Source organism: Fonsecaea multimorphosa (assembly GCF_000836435.1).
Source record: "Fonsecaea multimorphosa CBS 102226 unplaced genomic scaffold supercont1.37, whole genome shotgun sequence".
Taxonomy (NCBI): Eukaryota; Fungi; Ascomycota; class Eurotiomycetes; order Chaetothyriales; family Herpotrichiellaceae; genus Fonsecaea; species Fonsecaea multimorphosa.
Genome location: NW_015971671.1, coordinates 28197 through 46960, shown reverse-complemented (window position 1 = coordinate 46960; position 18764 = coordinate 28197). Strand labels below are relative to the sequence as shown.

Genomic DNA, 18764 nt, shown 5'->3' with positions numbered 1-18764 from the left:
CAAAACCTGCAGATGGAGAGTCTTGATTCCGATCTGAAGGGCAAGTACGGGAGTAATTACTCGGTACTCCCTTCTTTGTTCTCTGTTGGGTATGTTTTCCGTATATGTAGATGGCACCCCCCGGCCACCACTGCAGGGAACCGAAGCACCCGTGGGCCCCTGCTCGGCTTGCCTAAACTGTCCGCCCACTGCCGCCCTAGCCCACGCCTTACTGCCCACGCCTTACTGCCCACGCCCGCCTTACCTATACGCCACATGTGATTGGGCCTTCCCCGCGACGAGGCCAAGCAATCTGGGCACTGAGGGGGCGTCAATTTTAGGGGGTCACGGGGGGTCACGGGTACGTCGCCTCGATCGCTCCACCGCCTCCCCCAAGTTTTCTCATAGCCCGCTTCCGACGGTTCCCAGCTGATCAACCGAACCTTCCATTTTCCCAAATTCCCACAAGGTGCCATATCCGACTTCTCTCAACCCACCTGCATCCATCAAACACCCGGAAAGTGACCCCTTGGCGTCATCCCAATCGTGCATAGCAAGGCTACGAGGCTGATGATCGGAGCCATCTGAGTGGTCCCATGCCTCGTCCACGCGTCAGGGACGAAGACCGGAAACGAGTCGCGCGGGCGTGTGACACCTGCAAACGGAGGAAGGAAAAGTGCGATGGACAACAACCTTGCTTGCTCTGCAAGAGACGTTGTCGCGAGGCGGAATGCATCTTCACCGAGGCCTACTCTAAGCGAGGCTCACAGCGCCAGGACAGTACTTCGTCATCTCATCCCATCACCCTCAAGGACGCCTTGAACGAGACCAACGATGCCGAGATTGCCATTGAATCGCTTCTGACGCTCTCCGGGTCGAGAAGCGCCCCAAAGTCTCCCCAGTACGAAAAGGATCCGGACTCCCTCGTGTCGAGAGCGCCGGTGCCCAAGCTGGCCAGACTGCTCCGGGATGGTCGCGGCAAGTTCATCTTCGTGGGCGACTCGAGCAACCTGGCGTTTGTGCAGAATATCCGCCGCCTGGTCAAGGCTGAGATCGGGGAATGTCAATTGACCTCGGACCCTCTCCGACATGCCATGTGCGAGGTAATCCCACCTCCCAAACCGCCGACACCTGCACAGTCGCAACATCCCAAGCCCAGCTTGACCGAGGCTCAGGATCTGATCAAACATTACCTGCTGGCGTCGAGTGGTGTGATTGACCTGTTCGACCCGGACGACATCACCCAGCATCTGTGTGCATGGACGTGCGATCCTACCGCTGAAACGGATTTCAACAGTTCCATATATTACCTGGTCATGGCGATTGGGGCCTTGACTCGTAGCGCGAGCGACCTGGATCAGGCAGAGTTTTACTTCTCGCGCGGTCGAGAGATTGGGGTCTCGAGTTTCTTGGAGGACCCCAGCGTCTTGACCGTGCAAGCCTACGCCCTGATCACCTTCTACATGTTGTCCGCCGTGAGAAGAAATGGCGCATTCATGCTGCTAGGTATCGCCGTTCGAGCCGCATACGCTCTTGGTCTACACAGAAGCGACATATCAAACTTGTTCGAACCGAGAGAAAGGCTTGCTCGGGAACGAGTGTGGAAGAGTTTGCGTGTCCTGGACCTGTATATGAGCGGCTCACTCGGCCGACCGCCCGCTACATCGGAAGTAGATGGCGGAAGCGTATCTTGGAACCGATCCACCAGAGACTATGAAGATATTCAGATGAACGGGCGCAACACCTCGGCGACACTGAGGATATGTTTCATTTTCGAGCGGATATTGAACGAGGTCTATTGTCGTCGAGAAGTCTCGGTCCAGCTCGTGGAAAGCATCTCGCGACAATATCGAGACTGGACCATGCAACTGCCGGCAGGCCTGCAAGCCGACAGTCTGGACCAGAAGGGCGGCTCTACTGCTCCGGTACTGACGCAGACGATAGGCATCGCCCACTTGAAAGGATCTTATTATTGGTCAATTATTCTTTTGACCAGACCGTTTCTGATATTCAAGGTATCGTCCAAGATCAAAGGTCGTTCCGAGGATGAGGACAGCGCTGGAAACTCCGTAACAATGACTCTGAGCGAAGCTTGTATTGACGCTGCGCTGAGGAGCATTGAAATCGCAAACGATATTGTCCACACCCCGGATGTCCCCAAGCGACTGTTCATGATCACCAACAGCACCTTCATCTCCGCCATGGTGATTGGATTTGCCATTTTTGGTGACTTCGACAAGTCGTTTCCCTTACTCAGCAGCATTGCCCAAGCGGAAGCCATCTTAGCAATCATGGCAAAGGATGATATGTCGGCTCGACGACACTATGAGATCACCAGCTATCTGCGCCTTGCTGCGATTGAGCATATTCGACGACGAGACCAAATGCAAATGCAGAAGCGAAGGCAGGACATCCACAACATTTTTGGCGATCCTATCAACAAGACAAACGGCGGAGGCTCCAGCAAAACGACCACCGGCGACCACACTCCCAGCCAGGTTTCGGTCTCAGAAGCCCCTCAAAACAACAATAGCACAACGACCATGTTCGATACCACGGAGGAGTCTAGTGACCCGGCGCCGCCGTGGCAGCTGCGATTCGACATGCCGTCTGAGAGCCGCGGTCCTGTGTTGACCACCTCTGGAGTATTGGCGTACAACGACGAGGATTCTGCCGATCCTATCCCGCCTTTCCCGCGCCCCGATTTCGGTCAGATGCCAGAGGCAGACTACTTCTCATCGGATGGATCCGGCATACCGAGTCTTCCCTCGTATACCGAAGAGTTTCCTCTCTTCTCGTTAATGACAGAGTTCGATCAGCTGCAGGATCCTTTCTCGATCGTCAGGACATGATCAGCATCAGTCAGTTTTGTCTGCTCTCAATTGAACCTGCTGTACCACAGGCCTAGCCAAGAGCCTTGAAATCCAGCCGGATAGAAACCACGCCCCCGTTGCAATCACGACGAGATACAGTCCTGTCGGAGCAAGTGACTTTGGCAAGATGTTGAAAACATAGGGGTCTAAAATTACGTCCACAGCCACCGGGGGAACTATCTTCATCAGTGTTTGGTTCAAGCTAAAATAGTCTGCCGCAGCGAAGACCTGGAGGAAGAGAAGAGTTGACTCGATATCGCTTGGACGGGCCTTGGCCTTCCTGAGCAAGAGGCTCTGACTATCTTCAGAGCCAAGCTGTGCATGGCGAGCAGAAGCATAGGCACTCAGCGATGTCAGAAGAGCGGGAGTCTCGAAGGTATGATCCACAGTGTGCGAATAGAGCCAGAAGGACGTAGGTTGCTGGTAAGAGTCAGCGACAGCCACCAGCGGAAGCGACATCCTACAGTTGCCAGCCAACATATTCGGAGCTCGTATCGTCTTCCGGGGCGGAGATGCTCAAGTAAGAACCAACTCTCGGTGCCCTTGGGAGAGACTGTGCTGGGGAAGCTTGCATTGATGCGAGTTCTAACGCTGGGGTATTGTTCCGACAGGCGCGTGAGAAACAGATTGTCGATACTCGCGTCTTGGGGTAGAGGTTCAGCCGCGGGAGTCAGGAAGATGACCTTTTCTACGTTGGCGAAGGCGCAGTAAGCCCATAGTAGCCAGAGGATGAAGAATTGATATGCCATTGACCTGGAGGATGGTGTCGATTGAGAGTATGTAGCGTGCATAGAGGTGGCTCGGTGGTAACGGCACATTTGATAAAACTTCGGGCCTCGGCGACTTGATTGGCCGTGACGCGAACCTGTGGAGCAGCCCGTTGTGATGGCGGTGATTGGCTGCGTGGGGCAGGGACAGGCGGTGAAAGAAAGAGCGCGCTGTCAACAAATCGAGGCTGCTTTCGAAGCCACCCCACAATTAGGTACAACCACCAAGTCCACCAGTCCACCAGTCCACCACTGCACCCTCACACCCCATCAACAATTGATTCTTTCAGTTCTTTGCTCATTGTTGACTTGTTCCGCATCTCCCCATCTCACATCTAGTCCTTCATCTCCTCCTCATCCCCTTCTTCAACCTCGTCACCATGAGAGAAGTCATCAGCTTGAACGGTACGTGACGATCCCAAGCACGCGTCCCTGACCGACCCTCGGAGCCCCTGTAAAGAGAATTTGTGACAAGAGGCTGACCTGCATCTGCAACTGTAGTTGGCCAGGCTGGCTGTCAAATTGCCAACTCATGCTGGGAGGTAAACACTCTTCCTTGATAACCGGTCATCTGTTCCTTGGACAGTTTACTGATTCTTGCAGCTGTACTGCTTGGAGCACGGAATCCAGGTGAGTGGTTCGCCGTCATCGTTGGCTCCGGCCACCAATTGACTTGAACCAGCCCGATGGATACCTTACCGAAGAACGCAAAGCCGCTGATCCAGACCAAGGCTTCAGCACCTTTTTCTCCGAGACGGGTAGGATATCAAACCTCATCCCTTGACTCTTCGGTGCTAACTGCGTTGTGTATAGGCAATGGCAAATATGTCCCGCGAACCATCTACTGTGATCTCGAACCCAATGTTGTCGACGAGGTCCGGACCGGCACCTACCGCAGCCTTTTCCACCCAGAGCAGATGATCACCGGGAAAGAGGATGCTTCAAACAACTATGCTCGAGGACACTACACCGTCGGCAAGGAGCTGATTGATCAAGTGCTCGACAAGGTTCGCCGCGTGGCCGATAACTGCAGTGGCCTTCAGGGCTTCCTTGTGTTCCATTCGTTCGGTGGTGGTACCGGCTCCGGGTTTGGCGCCCTGCTGATGGAGCGTCTCTCGGTTGACTATGGCAAAAAGTGCAAACTGGAATTCTGCGTCTATCCAGCTCCGCAAGTCGCCACCTCCGTGGTCGAGCCATACAACTCCATTCTCACAACGCATACGACTCTGGAGCATTCTGACTGCAGTTTCATGGTAGACAATGAGGCCATCTACGACATCTGCAGGCGCAATCTGGGTATCGAGCGGCCCAACTACGAAAACCTGAACAGACTCATCGCCCAAGGTGCGCATCACTTCCCCCATTGACCCGAGCTAGCTGACCCAAGAAACAGTCGTGTCCTCCATCACTGCTTCCCTCCGATTCGATGGATCCCTGAACGTCGATCTCGCCGAGTTCCAGACCAACCTGGTGCCTTACCCACGCATCCATTTCCCTCTCGTGGCCTACGCACCCGTTGTTTCAGCGGCCAAGGCACAGCACGAGGCTCACTCAGTGCAAGAGATCTCGATGTCGTGCTTTGAACCAAACAACCAAATGGTCAAATGCGACCCCCGCAATGGCAAATACATGGCTACTTGCTTGCTCTACCGTGGAGACGTGGTCCCCAACGACGTGCACCAGGCCGTCGCTACTCTGAAGACCAAGCGTACAATTCAGTTCGTGGACTGGTGCCCGACTGGCTTCAAGATTGGTATCTGTTACCAGCCTCCGCAGATGGTGCCCAATGGTGATCTCGCCAAGGTTAATCGCGCAGTGTAAGTCGCATTCCGGTGCCTTCTTATACGTAATCTAATATCATCACAGATGCATGCTCTCGAACACCACTGCCATTGCCGAAGCATGGTCTGCCCTGTCTCACAAGTTCGATCTGATGTACTCGAAGCGTGCGTTCGTCCACTGGTACGTGGGTGAAGGTATGGAAGAAGGGGAATTCTCCGAGGCTCGTGAGGATCTGGCAGCATTGGAGAGAGACTACGAGGAGGTGGCCAGCGACTCGATCGAAGAGGGCGATGAGGGAGAAATTGAGCACTAGTCTATGTGTCTTCCCACGTTTGGTATTCTCTAAGCCTGTGAGAGTCTATTGCAAGGAGTGCAGGAGCAAGGGATAGTTCAGAGTCAATCCTGGGTGTCCGACGACAAGCATTGAGGGTGAATTGTGTTGTTGAGGATAGTCTCTGCGAGACAGAACATGGCATAGATTGCATCAGTGGTGCATCATTGTCGCAAACCATTCATCACCAGCACCGGTCACCAGTCACTTTTCCATGCTGAGGATCATCCTTTTATGCTGGCGACTGGTATTCACGTGTATGGGTATGCGTTGATGCTCAACAAGCAGATGCGTATGGCCTACCTAGTAGGTACCTACAAGGTATGTAGGTACCTCGTAATACGCATATCCGACCCGTTCTTTACTTACTGGTGCCTCCAGCTTGGAGCTCCAGGTTAGTGAGGCTTGGCGGCCGCAGGGCTCCTCGTTCGTCATCGCGATCCACTCGTCGCCCATGGGCCATCGGCCCATCACTTAGTAACTCATCTCCATCTCTCTCCATCCGTATCACTTCCAGCCATTTCCTTACTGCGTAGAATCCATTGTCGCCTATCCTTGTGTTCCCGCGAGATAAAAGTCGTCTTTGCACTCAGCTCGGTTCAGAATCACTTGCGCGTCGTCTTAGTGCCTACCTGCGCCTTGCCTCAATCTCTCCATGCCATCCATGCGCGACAACTAGAAGTATCCTGATCGCACAACAAGCCTATCACGTCCGGTCATGGCGGAGACGATCGGATCAGCTGCTTCAGGTTCGCCAATTCTGCTGGAACAGGTGTTTGTCCAGCTAGGGCGCTGACACGCTCCATTCCAGGGCATCCGAATCTCAACTTAACGGCCGAAGAGAAGCGAGTTTACGGCCAACTCCTGAAAGAAGCTGACCCCGATGGTTTCGGAGCTGTCTCTGGAGATGTGGCCGTCAAATTCTTTGAGCGGACAAAGCTGCCGCCGGATGTGTTAGGACAGGTCAGGAAAATAGAGGCCCTGGCCTGCGCTCCTGTTGACGGTGGATTTAGATATGGCAGATTGCCGATACCGAAAATCGAGGCTTCCTCACGCCAGCAGGGTTTGGAGTCGTGCTCCGACTCATTGGCCATGCGCAAAATGGCCGTTCACCTTCGGCTCAACTTGCAACTCAGAGTACGCCTCGTTGAGAACCTCTGGAGATCACTCAACTAATAATCGCAGCTGCGCCTCTCCCTCGATTCGATCCTCACCCATCCGAGCAACCGGCTCAACCCCTTCCACCCCCTCAGACCTCCCAACCTGTCGTTCAGCAATCTACGGGACCTCCTGCTAGCCCGACTCCAGCGGCTCCTCCTCCGATCCGAGTGCCAGCCCTGACACCAGAAAAGGTCGCTGAGTATTCGACCATGTTTGAAAAATCAGGCGCTGAGAACGGAATCCTCTCCGGCTTGCTAGCTAAACAAATATTTGAGAAAGCGAGATTGCCCAACGAAGTGCTCGGGCGAATATGGGGTCTTTCTGACACGCAGGGCCGGGGCTCCTTGGATGTCACGGAATTTGTGATCGCCATGCATCTTCTAGCTTCCTACAGGTCAGGCCAGATGCGTGGCGTTCCCAGCACACTTCCTCCAGGCCTTTATGAGGCTGCAACCCGTCGGCCGGCTACACGGCTAAGTAGTGGATCACGTCCGGGCTCAGGTGCTGTCCCCGGCGTGACCTATGGTGGCCGTCCACAAAGTCCCATCACAAGGCAGCCGCAAGTAAGCACGCCGCTGTCGTTGTCGGCGCAATCAACGGGTGAGCCTTGGGTCATCACTCCCGCCGACAAAGCTCGCTTCGACCAGATTTTCGCAACTGTCGATCGCCAAGGAAGAGGCTTTATCACTGGCGATCAAGCGGTCGAGTTCTTCGGGAATGCTAGGCTGCCTGAAGAGATCTTGGCTCAGATTTGGGATTTGGCAGACATCAACTCCGAAGGTCAATTGAACAGGGACGAGTTTGCTGTGGCCATGTACTTGATCCGACAACAACGAGGAACGAAAGATGGGCGAGGCATTCTGCCCGCCACCCTCCCTCCAGCTCTCGTTCCTCCCAGCATGCGGAAACTTCAGATTGCACCAGCTCAGCCAACCGCGCCAGCATTCGAAAATGCGGCGCCAACAAAACCACGTTCTGCTGCAGACGACTTGTTTGGTCTCGACGCATTCGGTCCTGCTCCCACAGTTTCTGCAGTCGCGCCTGCTCAGGTGCCACAGTCTACAGGCGGCACTGATGCCGGGCCGTTCGCCAACCCCCCGGGTGTTTTGACACCGCAGATGACGGCCTCAACCTTCAAACCATTTGTGCCGACCAGCTCCTTTGGTCAAAGTATCATCCCTCAATCGACTGGATCGCCTGCACCGCAACCAAAGGCGCAACCAGACGACCTTCTCGGAGATGCAGATCCAGAGATCAGTTCGAAACTCACAAACGAGGCCAGCGAACTAGGTAATCTGTCCAATCAAGTGAGCAGCTTGTCCAAGCAAATGACGGAGCTTCAAACGGACAAAAGGCAAACTGAGCAAGAGCTGTCCGGCGCATCTGCACAGAAGAAAGCCTTTGAAGGCAGACTAGCTCAGCTCAGGTCTCTCTACGAAAAGGAGGTCCAGGAAGTTAAGGTCCTCAAAGAACAACTGACGGCTTCCAAGAACGATACGAAGCGGCTGCAACAGGAAATGGCCATGATCGACGGTACCAATCAAGATCTTACAACCCAGCACCAGCAACTTCGTGCTGCCCTTGAATCCGACCAACGCGAAAATGCTTCACTAAAGGAACGCATTCGACAGTTGAACCAGGAGATTGACCAGCTCAAACCGCAGCTCGAGAAGTTCAAGTCCGATGCGAGGCAACAGAAAGGTTTGGTCGCAATCAATAAGAAGCAGTTAGCTACTAACGAGGCCGAGCGAGATAGAATAAAGGCTGAGATTGCTGCTGCTCAAAAGGAAGTTGAGGAGGCTCGACGAGAGGCCGAGGAGTCGGCTCGACAAGCGGAGGCTTCCAAGAAGGAGTTGGAAGAAACGCGGAATATTCCAATGCCTCAGCCTCCGGTCAAAAGCCCTCCTGTCGCAAGCCCTGCGCCATCTACAAACTCCAATCCATTCTTCAGGCGGACAACGGACACGGCCTTCCCTCCTGCGACCGGCGGGGGTGAGCCAAAGGACAGCCAGAGCGCTTTCGACAGCATATTCGGGCCCTCATTTGCAGCTGCGGCTCCTGCTCCCACAACCTCTTTCTCGAGTCAACCATCAATTCCAGCCGGGCAACAAGACCTCCCACAGCTTGAATCACCAGCGTCCGCATCCACGCCAAGAGATGCTGCTGAACCTCCAGCTCCGCCCCAATCCCGACAGATCACCTCGGCAGCACTTCCTTTCCGCAGACCACTTGAGAGAGAGGATTCCATCAGCTCTTCCATCAAGGTTGCGGCACCCGCAAGCAGGATCAGCCCCGGTGAAACGCCCCAACCGCTGACTCCTGCGTCCACCGCAAGCCCGCCCGAGCACAAGGAATCGACCGACGATCCCTTCACAGCCGCAGCACCTGATGAAGAACAGGAATCTGTTCGCAGGACTCTACCTCAGCCATCCGCTGGAGAAACAACGGCGGACGAAACCTTCGGTAAGGCTTCAGCCGACCAGTTCAAAGACATTCCTGGAGCGTTTCCAGCTTCACGATCCGACACTCCCGGCGTCGATCCGACAGTGATTGCTGCAGGGGCCGGCGCTGCAGCGTTGGCCGCTGGCGCAGGTGCCGCTGCTGCCGCCACTGCCACGACTAATGGTGATAAACCGACCAGTCCACCACCCACGGCACCCTCCAAGGCCCCTGAGCAGAATTTTGACGATTTCTTTGGAGGGCCAGCACACCAGCGCTCAGCGTCTCAGAAGGCAGCTGATTTTGATTCTGCTTTTGCCGAGATGGACAAGCCGAAGGGCGAACCCAACGAGGAGTTCCCGGCCATTCAGGAACTTGGCGCCGATGATGATGATGATGATAGTAGCGAGTACAGCGAGGACGAGACACCCATGAAATTCGACGACGACTTCAACACCAGGTCTCCGCCTCGAGACAGCCCAACTGACGTGAGAACTGGCAAGCAGCCCGAGGTCGCACCAGCGCCGAACAGCACACTGTCACCACGCCCTGCCATGGCCGGCTCCTTATCTAATGCTAGCTCACTGCCCGGGGTGGAATCCCAACAATCCCCGCCCAGTTATGGCGATGCGGTACCTGAGGACAACCCAACCCATTTCCCCCGAGAGTTCAAAGGATTGCTACCAGAGCGTGAAGACCCTACTTCACCGCCTCCAACGGCCGGCGGGTCTAGCCATCCTGCTCCTCCCCCAAGTGGAGTTCCGCCAGCATACGGTCCCGAAGTCCACTCAAGAAGTCCCCCAGAAAGCAAAGCGACGGCACCGCCACCTACAACAGGCGCACCGTTTGACTTTGACTCTGCATTTTCAGGCGTGGGGGCTGCCCCTGTGGAAGACGATGAGGATGACGAGGACGACGAGGACGCTGCCTTCAGTCCCCCGAAGAGTGCTGCCCCGGAGTTTGACCCGACTTTCGATTCGCCTCCGCAACCCTCTCGCGCGCAATTCCCGTCAGGCCCAGTCACGAACGGGACGCCAAAGGCTGGAAATGACGATTTCTATTCCGCCGTAACGACATCCGGACCACCCCAGCAAGCCCAGACCACGACTCCTCCTGTCTCGCACGACTGGGACGCTCTCTTCGCGCCATTGAACACAAATGCGAATGACAGTGCTCCCTCGCAACCAGCGGCTGGTTTCCCGCAAAGTCAAACGCAGGCGGTGGAAATTTCTACACCGTCACCACCGCAAGGGCAGTCGGGTGTGTCTTCCCCGACGCCAGCAATCGTCGTTCCACCAGCACAGGCGTCATCTCCGCCACGGTCAAAGGCCGAACGACCTCAAATCGGTCGCGCGCTGAGTACGGGCACGGAACACGACGACCCAATCCTCAAGCGATTGACGGCGATGGGATGGTCACGGGAAGAGAGCCTTGCAGCACTGGAGAAATACGATTATAACATTGACAAGGTGAGTTTCGCGCAACCCGTACCCGGCTAATGAAGTGTTTGCTGCGCAAAGTTTTCGTATATTTGACCATTGAGCGACCGCTTTGGAATCCTGTGCTGACGATCCTTGATTTGCACATTGCAGGCTGCGGATTTCCTGACTTTCCGCTCTTGAGTCCTGACCCCCTGCATACCATACCCCGAGACGCCATGACACCGGAGGGAGTAAGGTGGGAGTCCGGACAGGCGGGCAAACATCAATTTTGCTTGGAGCAGAGAGTGGGTGGTGAGTGAATGCTCGCACCTTGCAGCGGGGGATTTGGAGGAGAACCAAAAAAAAAGGGTGGAAGAGAAAAAAAACTGTACAGCCTCGATTACACGGTGATGGACCGACCCCAATCTCTCCCGGACTTGACCATTTTTTCCGCCTTCGTCTTCTCCTCTGATATTGATTGGTTTTCTTTTCCTTTTGGTGGAAAATATTTTCTTGTCTAATCCAGACCCAACCCCACACGACATGTAGCAAGCGCGCGCGCAGATAGGCAGAGAGAGCCGAGAGTAAAGTCAAGAAAAATGTGATTTTGTATGGCAGAAGGGGTTAATAAATGGAGCATATCAAAAAACCAACCCTCCCCCCAAGGAAGAAGGGGAGTAATGTATCTCTTTTCTTGGGTACGTCCGGGCGGCATACGATGTATACCTGGGTGTTACTCGCTCGTTCGCTCGCTCGGTACGGAGTACATGGTCGTATTATCATTTGGAGCTGTGATCTTCCCCCCCTTGGATCTCGCTTCGATCCTTCGCGTCTTCGCATAATACTTAGGGCATATACTTGGGACGGGTTATGTATCGACAAGAGGTATATATCTCTCCAGGTAGGTTACCCAGGCCATGGGCGCTGAATAAGCCCTGACCAACAACCCATATATTGGCGCGATGGTGGTTTGTGTGCGAGTATATAATATCAAGAGGCTCCCGGTTGTTGTTTGCCTCCGTTGTTGCTGCTGGGATGGAGAGACCCTGTGGCTCCATGGCCCCGCCCTAAGTACCTACCTGTCTACCACCCCTCTGTGCCATGATGTTGCAATACGAGGCGGCACAGAGAGCAATACTCCCCAAAAAGGTAGATATAGGTACACAGAAGGCCGGTGTGGTGGGTGACATGGCCGTCACATCAGCGCCAATATGGGTTGGAGAGGAGCACCGACCTCAGTCTCAACGCTCACTTCCAGGTCTCTCCTCTCTCAGAAGGCCATGACGCTTACAGCACGGGCGACAACCATGCAAGTCTCATACTGCGTATGCGTATGATTACTCACCGTCGTGGGCGATCGCACCACTCTGGTCTTCTGCTCGGGACACACCACTTGCCAAATTCTGTTCGCAAACAGGCCGCAGATCGATGCTTGCTCACGATCTCAGAATGTCTGCAGACGACTTGGACGAGCTGCTGGTATCGATCTGACGTCGGAGGCTCGAGAGCACGACACCCAAGTCTGACTCGACCCGCTGCCGTCAGGGCAAGACTCCCAACCCTATTCCCTATGACCACCTCCAATTCGTCGACCGAGGTTTTCTCCATCCCAATAGTTCCCCAATAGGGCAGCTCTCCAGGAGCAAAGATTACAAACCATGCATGTGTGCCATGCGCTGAAATGGTGGGACCATTGAGCAATCCGAGGCTAAGTTTCTCGACTTACGTACGGGCTTTGACTTCGATCCGTTACGAGATCCGAATCGGCGGAAGCCATGTGGTTGCTAGGTTGTCGAGTGCGCCTCAGGCGCCCGCGCTCAAGCGAAGCGCCACGGCCACGGCCACGCACGGCCTTCCGAGGTGCGGCTTCAAGGTCAACGGCGAGCTCCCTCCCATGAGCTGCTCGATCTTGGAACCGGCCGCCGTCAGTACATCTTCAGCCATGGCCCTTGACTTGCTGACGTCTTCACCTGCGATTTGCCGATGACCTGACGGGAATGCGCCTATGTCTCTACCCATCATCTCATAGTCATGGACAGCCAGCGAGGAGCGTTGCCTACGCCCGGTCGGCGCTCCCTCCATCTCTCGCGCAGCAACTCCAATCGAACCCCTGACACCGATGATGACTCGGAGAATAGCCGTTGTCCCTCTCCCTTACTTACAATCGAGGGTGGGTATCGGATCGATCCTTTTGTTCGATACCCGGTTGTGCGGGCTTCCAGGGGCGTACAGTTCATGGCAGATTACTGTGAGTTCCGCGTTAGCCAAACAACCGAGATCGCTCTCACACACATCATTCTCAGATGTTCAAGTATGGGCGCCCCAGCAAGCACAGGCCTTCAGTGTCCAGAATGGAGGGAATGCGCTCCTCGAACTGGTGTTACCATTAGCATTGCGGAATTCGATGCTTTTCCAGGCAACCATTGCCATGACAAGAGCGGCGTGGGTCTTGAGGAGGGGATCAGACCCTTTGGCCGACAAGATGTTGCTTCGACACCGAGGAATCGCGCTGAGAGAGCTGAGAGATGCTCTGATGGCTCCTGATCGGCCAAATCCAGACCTCGTCTTGCTGACAATGTCTACGCTTCTCACCTTGAACGTAAGGCATGATGTGTCAAACACCAAACTTCCTCCAGTCTGATGATATTCTAGTACATGATCAACGATCTGGAATCCTTTGAAATCCATCTCCGTGTCCTGGAGAACATGTTAGCATCCACCGAACCCGAATATGATACCGGCGTTAAGAGCTTTGTGCGAGGGAGGGCCCTGGCGTAAGCAGCGTTTCTCCCGAACATATAACTCAGGCTCAGCTGAACATAGGTTTGGAGTGCTTGCCTCTTTCTTGCAAGCTAATCAGCCGAGTTATGCAACCCGGATCAACGAGAAAGGCCACAGGATCAGTACATTGACTTATCCGGGCCACCCTTTTCTCCCTGATCTCTGCGCAGTCATTGCGCAGTTGCCGGAGGGCTTTGCAGAAGTTGCATTGAGTGGCAGCATTGCGGTCGAACTGATTAGCTTTTTGGTGAAGCTGACGGAACTCTTCATCTGGATTGCGTCCTCTCAGCACGAGAGGAACGCCCAGCCGAAGCCTGACATGACAATGCAGCGGGCAATTTACGATCTCCAGTGTCTCTCTGCCCTGCAGCTGACTCCAATCGAGATGCAGATATCCCGAGCATTGCTGGCCTTCTGTTTACATCTCTACAACGAGATGTCGTTTCACATCCCGCTCGCGCGACCTCTTCGCCCCCTCCTGGAAACATTCAACGCGCATACTGAGACCCCTCGGAGCCCCTGGCTCAATCGGTGCCTTTATTGGTGTTCGATAGTCACGGCCAGTGCTTGGGACACCCAGATTGATGCATCTCCAGAACGACATGTTGTTCTCGACAACCTGATCAACAAGTTGCCGGAGGCGAGATCGTGGGAAGACACCGAGGAAATGATGAGGATGTTCCTGTGGCAGGATCGTCTTGCGGATGAGTGGGAAATTTGTTGGCGTGCGGCATCGTTCAGAAGGCGTCGGCAGAGGAGAGGAGCATCTCCGCTCGCGGTGGCACCACTTTGGCTAATCGAGGGTGTACAGAAGTCGGAAACTTCGTCGTCCGAAGAATATTTGTGAGCGTTCGGTTGAGCTTTTGAAAGACGTCAGGTGCACGCTGAAAGCCTCAGAAGGGTGGGGAGGAGGAGCAGTCTGGAGACACAGAAAGGCACGCGCATGAGATCAACAGCCGCTCTGCCGGTCCAGCACACACTCGGACGCTCAGTGGCATGGCGTCGTCTATCATTCACAGCTGTTGTAAGCTCAATTAACACAGGAAGGACGCTCTGATGGCAATGTGAAATGGGCGTCCCGAAGAGGGCCAAAAGTACGCCAACCTCGAGGGAGAGAAATGCCAAAATTCAGGTGTGGCAGTGTGATCAACTGCCTTTGCCAACTCTGGATCCGGCAAGGAAATGATCCGAGGCAGGTGTCCGCGGCAAAAGGCAAACAAGGTGGCAGCATCATTCTTTGTCTCTTCTATGTCTGCGACGGCTTGCTGTGCTATCGTGGCTATCTACATCTGGCCCTCTTTTCCAGCGCTATACGAGCTCAACGCCGGTCCGCCCCTGCTTGTTTTGAGGCTTATTCCCACTGAACCGGCCACCCAGAAAGATATGAGAAAAGGCGAAGAAGGCTGTGATCCCAAAGAGGATGCTATTGAGTTGGTCAGAACAAGCCCGGAAGCATCGATCACAGGTACTTACAACTCGAAGACGCCGACCACGACGCTGCCTGTGGCGGACTGACAGGCACCGACTTGACAAATGTCTGATCGGCGCAAGCGATCTGCAACGGCGGCGAATCCGGCCAGCCACAAGATTGACGTTGTGGCTTCGGCCGCGAGCATTGCAAAAGGATGAGCCAGGACCGGGAAGTAGCGAGGTGTCAAGATTGTGTAGGGAACCGTGACGAGCATGGTGAAGACGGCAGTGAAGATGAAGAAGACCACACCAGCTGGGACATCAAGGGCAGGATGGTGGGTGTTCAAGACGTTGGCCACTGAATTGTCTGTCAGCTCAGCACTACCTTGGAATAACAGGAAAACACACCAGTCGCTCCGAGCGCCATGGCGACAAAAGCCAACGCCCCTTGAACGATGCGGAGGATAAGGACTGGGCTGAGAAACATTTTGAATGGGTTCTTGCTGTTGTTCCTGATGGCGACGTGGGCAAGTTCTGATGATGAGAGAGATGTTCCTAGATCTCTGAGAGATGAAGATGCTGTTGGCAGATGATGACGACGATGATGGCTTCAAACAGAGGTCCTGCAGAGAAGAGAAATAAATTTAAAATTGATCAAAACATCGACGCCGAGAAGGTGAACTTAGTGACCCGCCGAGAAGATTGTTCCGGAACTGTCAGTACTAATACAACACACTCACAACCGGCGCGGGCGTGGAAATAGATGAGAATCAACGTAGAGAAGGGGAAAAGGAAGAGCGAGACAGGTGTTCATAAAGCAATCAGCGGTGAGCGAATCCTGGACGACATGTTCCTCGTTTGTCCCACATGCGCACCAAGAAACGCTTTGGGAGGACAGCAAGATTGGTTTGTTTGAGATGGCATCAAAGAGGACGACTTGCATGGACGGCCTTTGGTCGACCACGACGGGGAGTGGGAAGATGGTGTTTGACATTCAGATGGAAGTCGGAGAAGAACAAAGAAGATGAAACAGACGAAGAGGATGGACGACAAGCGACGCAATGATGGATGGACGATGGAGCCGAGGCTGCGACAAGTTTGTCAAGTCGCGATGCGCAGGGCCCGCGTTTCAGATCCAAACGCGTCGCAGTCATTGATTCGACACCACAACATCTTCTGTGTACGCCTTGAACACCCGCCGTACACCACGCTCCTCAAGAATCCTTCCTGTCTGGCAAACTTGACGGTTGCGACTTTATTGCTGTCCATCTTACGCGTGGCTAGGCACTTTCACCTCCAGCAACCACTTCGCCCCTGTTCCCACGTCGTTTCCCCCTTGAGATCATCCCTCCCGAGTACAGAATCGTGGGCAGAATCCCTACAGCGCACCAGAGTGCCATAGTCCACGTCATGGTCTTCCAGCCTGCAGCACTTTTGACCGCCGCAGATACCAATGGGCCCAGCAGACTCCCTCCAGCCCATGACACATTGAAGATCCCGTAACTCTGGGCATAAGCAGACTTCCCAGCAAAGACATCAGGCTCCTGCCGCACCTTTGCATCACACACTTTACTGAATTCTGCCATCAAGGAGGTCAAGAGAAGCGCGGTAGCGGCTCCCAAGAGCACCAGCAGTGCGCACAGTAACACTGCTTGGCCGACTGTGTCATGGTCAACCAGCCGGAGCAGCACCCAAAAAGGCACTGACAGCACCAACCCCGACGCTGCAATCCAGCGCGGGCCGTACTTGTCTGTCAGATGCCCTATCCACGGACCTGCAAACCCCGGCACAATCAATGCCAGGAATGCCAACCCGGCCCCCAAAGAATTCCAGCCGAAAATCTGGTTTACATACAAGGGAAGAGTCGTATCGATGGCAGTAAAGGTCATCGCCCCCACGAGATTCCCCCAAAAGGCCACCAGAATACGTCGCGACTTGAGCAGGATCAACATGGATGGTAGTTTTCGTGCAGGGCGTGCGGTCGCAGGCTCGGCGACCGCCGTATTCGCACTTTTCTCGGCCATAGCGGTCGATGCATTCCGATCATGGAGTTCTATGTCCTGCTGAGCAGGAGGAGTTGACGTGGGCTGATGGGTAGCAGTGTCTGGCTCATGCCACCTGGCAGCTATTTTCTTCTCGATCAAGGCCAGCCGCAGGAGGATGTCGAATCCGATCACAGCAAAGGTGACCCCGAACACAGCGTAGTATCCCGACCGCTCGTATACCACGCCACCAATCAGCGGCGACACCAAGACCCCCAACGAGGTCGCAAGGCTGACATAGCCAATGGCCTGGCCTGACTCCTGCTCACTCACCGTATCTGCCATGAGGGCCAAGGCGACCACCCATACCACAGCAGCCGACACCCCTTGCAACAGCCTGCCCACCACCAGCACGGGGATGGTTTTGCCCAGGCAAAGCATCAAAGTTGATCCGGTAAGGAGGACGAGCCCGGCAAGAAATGGCCCCCGGCGAGAGCTTGTCTGGTCGGCGAGCCAGCCAAAGATAGGGGCGAAGAATAGCAACGCAGCTGCATATACGGAGAGCAATACGGAAACCCAATGCTGCGTGTCGGCATGGGCCACGTGCACTCGTGTTTGCAGCGCAAAGGGAATAACGGGAACAACGACCCCGTAGAGGAAGACATCCTGGACCGTGGTGAGCAGCTGTACCGCCATGAATGCCTGACAGATCGGAACCCACAGTGAAGACAGACCAGCACACAGCGAAAACAATAAAGACCTTGGACGAGCGGAATTCGAGAAATGCAGGCCTGCTTCCGCGCCGGGGAGATATTCGATTGAGCATGTCATGGATAACGCTGTTCAGCCCCAGAGCCATGGCGGGTGATCGTGACCGCCTTGCCTGCTTCTACCCTTGTAGTTGCAACGACAACTTGGGGCCCTAAAACCACAGGGTTTCGCGAGGTCGGTGTACCAGCGTCATGGATCTAGGATTTCTTTTTCTAGGCGGCGTATGGTTTGTCGCTTAGATAATTTGACGTTCTTCTCCGCCCCGGATCCGAAGACTTGGGCACGAAGGCCTTCAGCCTCGGATATGAGCATCGTCGCTTTGGGGCAGCAGCAAGAAACCCCGTTTCTGCTTGGAGTAAAACCGTGTGCCCTGCGAGCTCAATGATTTTCCGCTTTGCATGTCAGGTACCAGACCCCGTCAGCTCACCGGATGGTCGCCTACGCCGCATCGGGACAAGGCTGTTCATGATCCCAACTTTGCATATTCTCTACAATCACCCCAGCTTCACGCAGACAGCTGAGTCACAACAACTGAAGATACGAACAAATTGTCAAGTTGTCTTCGTATCTACCTGGGGCGGAAATGCGACGGTGCTCTCTGGCTCCAACTGAAAGTGACGTGGGTTGATGGTCCGATCACGCAATTCTCTAGCACCGCGTCCAATTGAGTCTTTCAAATGCGGGGAACACGCTTCGAGGTACCTCGAGATGATCAAAGGTGAGCCGTGAGACTGCGAGGCACCCGCCCCCTCCAAGACTTTTCTTTCTGTGCACGCCATCTTCAGAAGCTTCTCTCCAGCGTTACCTCGCTCGTATCTCTCCGTGTCTCTGGAGCTCTCCGTAGCCCTTGAGCCGAGACCCAATACAGGTATTGACTGCTCTTTCTCTCCACCCCATCTTCCTCTCTTCCCCTCTACCACCCTTCAACACAGTACACATAACCTCACTCCAGCAGTGCGGCAATCCTGCATGTCCTAACCTTCATTCCCTGGTGACTGACTAGCTGCTCCCGTCCTCAACTCCTCTCTGACTGAGCTGTCGATCTTCCCCTCCAAGCAAGCCAACAG

At 54.7% G+C, this 18764-nt stretch overlaps 7 protein-coding genes across 7 annotated transcripts; 4 read left to right on the top strand and 3 right to left on the bottom strand.

Moving 5' to 3' along the window:
- Positions 1–575: 575 nt before the first annotated feature.
- Z520_11240 (uncharacterized protein) lies at positions 576–2831 on the top strand (the record flags this gene model as incomplete). Its single annotated transcript, XM_016781729.1, has 1 exon — positions 576–2831. One exon carries the CDS (start codon positions 576–578, stop codon positions 2829–2831), a length of 2256 nt encoding a protein of 751 aa, XP_016627090.1.
- Positions 2832–2837: 6 nt separating this feature from the next.
- Z520_11239 (uncharacterized protein) lies at positions 2838–3601 on the bottom strand (the record flags this gene model as incomplete). The annotated part of the gene is made up of 2 exons (XM_016781728.1): positions 2838–3272; positions 3317–3601. The coding sequence occupies 2 exons, from the start codon at positions 3599–3601 to the stop codon at positions 2838–2840; spliced, it is 720 nt and encodes a 239-aa protein (XP_016627089.1).
- A 398-nt stretch (positions 3602–3999) lies between these two features.
- On the top strand, positions 4000–5714 carry Z520_11238 (tubulin alpha chain; the record flags this gene model as incomplete). Its single annotated transcript, XM_016781727.1, has 7 exons — positions 4000–4024; positions 4121–4161; positions 4223–4249; positions 4302–4377; positions 4433–4963; positions 5013–5436; positions 5486–5714. The coding sequence occupies 7 exons, from the start codon at positions 4000–4002 to the stop codon at positions 5712–5714; spliced, it is 1353 nt and encodes a 450-aa protein (XP_016627088.1).
- Positions 5715–6450: 736 nt separating this feature from the next.
- Positions 6451–10831, top strand: Z520_11237 (uncharacterized protein; the record flags this gene model as incomplete). The annotated part of the gene is made up of 4 exons (XM_016781726.1): positions 6451–6481; positions 6544–6695; positions 6746–6869; positions 6918–10831. The coding sequence occupies 4 exons, from the start codon at positions 6451–6453 to the stop codon at positions 10829–10831; spliced, it is 4221 nt and encodes a 1406-aa protein (XP_016627087.1).
- Positions 10832–12784: 1953 nt separating this feature from the next.
- Positions 12785–14381, top strand: Z520_11236 (uncharacterized protein; the record flags this gene model as incomplete). Its single annotated transcript, XM_016781725.1, has 4 exons — positions 12785–13001; positions 13057–13352; positions 13406–13527; positions 13577–14381. 4 exons carry the CDS (start codon positions 12785–12787, stop codon positions 14379–14381), a joined length of 1440 nt encoding a protein of 479 aa, XP_016627086.1.
- Positions 14382–14842: 461 nt separating this feature from the next.
- Z520_11235 (uncharacterized protein) lies at positions 14843–15431 on the bottom strand (the record flags this gene model as incomplete). Its single annotated transcript, XM_016781724.1, has 3 exons — positions 14843–14957; positions 15008–15302; positions 15353–15431. 3 exons carry the CDS (start codon positions 15429–15431, stop codon positions 14843–14845), a joined length of 489 nt encoding a protein of 162 aa, XP_016627085.1.
- A 793-nt stretch (positions 15432–16224) lies between these two features.
- On the bottom strand, positions 16225–17785 carry Z520_11234 (uncharacterized protein; the record flags this gene model as incomplete). The annotated part of the gene is made up of 2 exons (XM_016781723.1): positions 16225–17592; positions 17648–17785. The coding sequence occupies 2 exons, from the start codon at positions 17783–17785 to the stop codon at positions 16225–16227; spliced, it is 1506 nt and encodes a 501-aa protein (XP_016627084.1).
- Between the last annotated feature and the right edge of the window lie 979 nt (positions 17786–18764).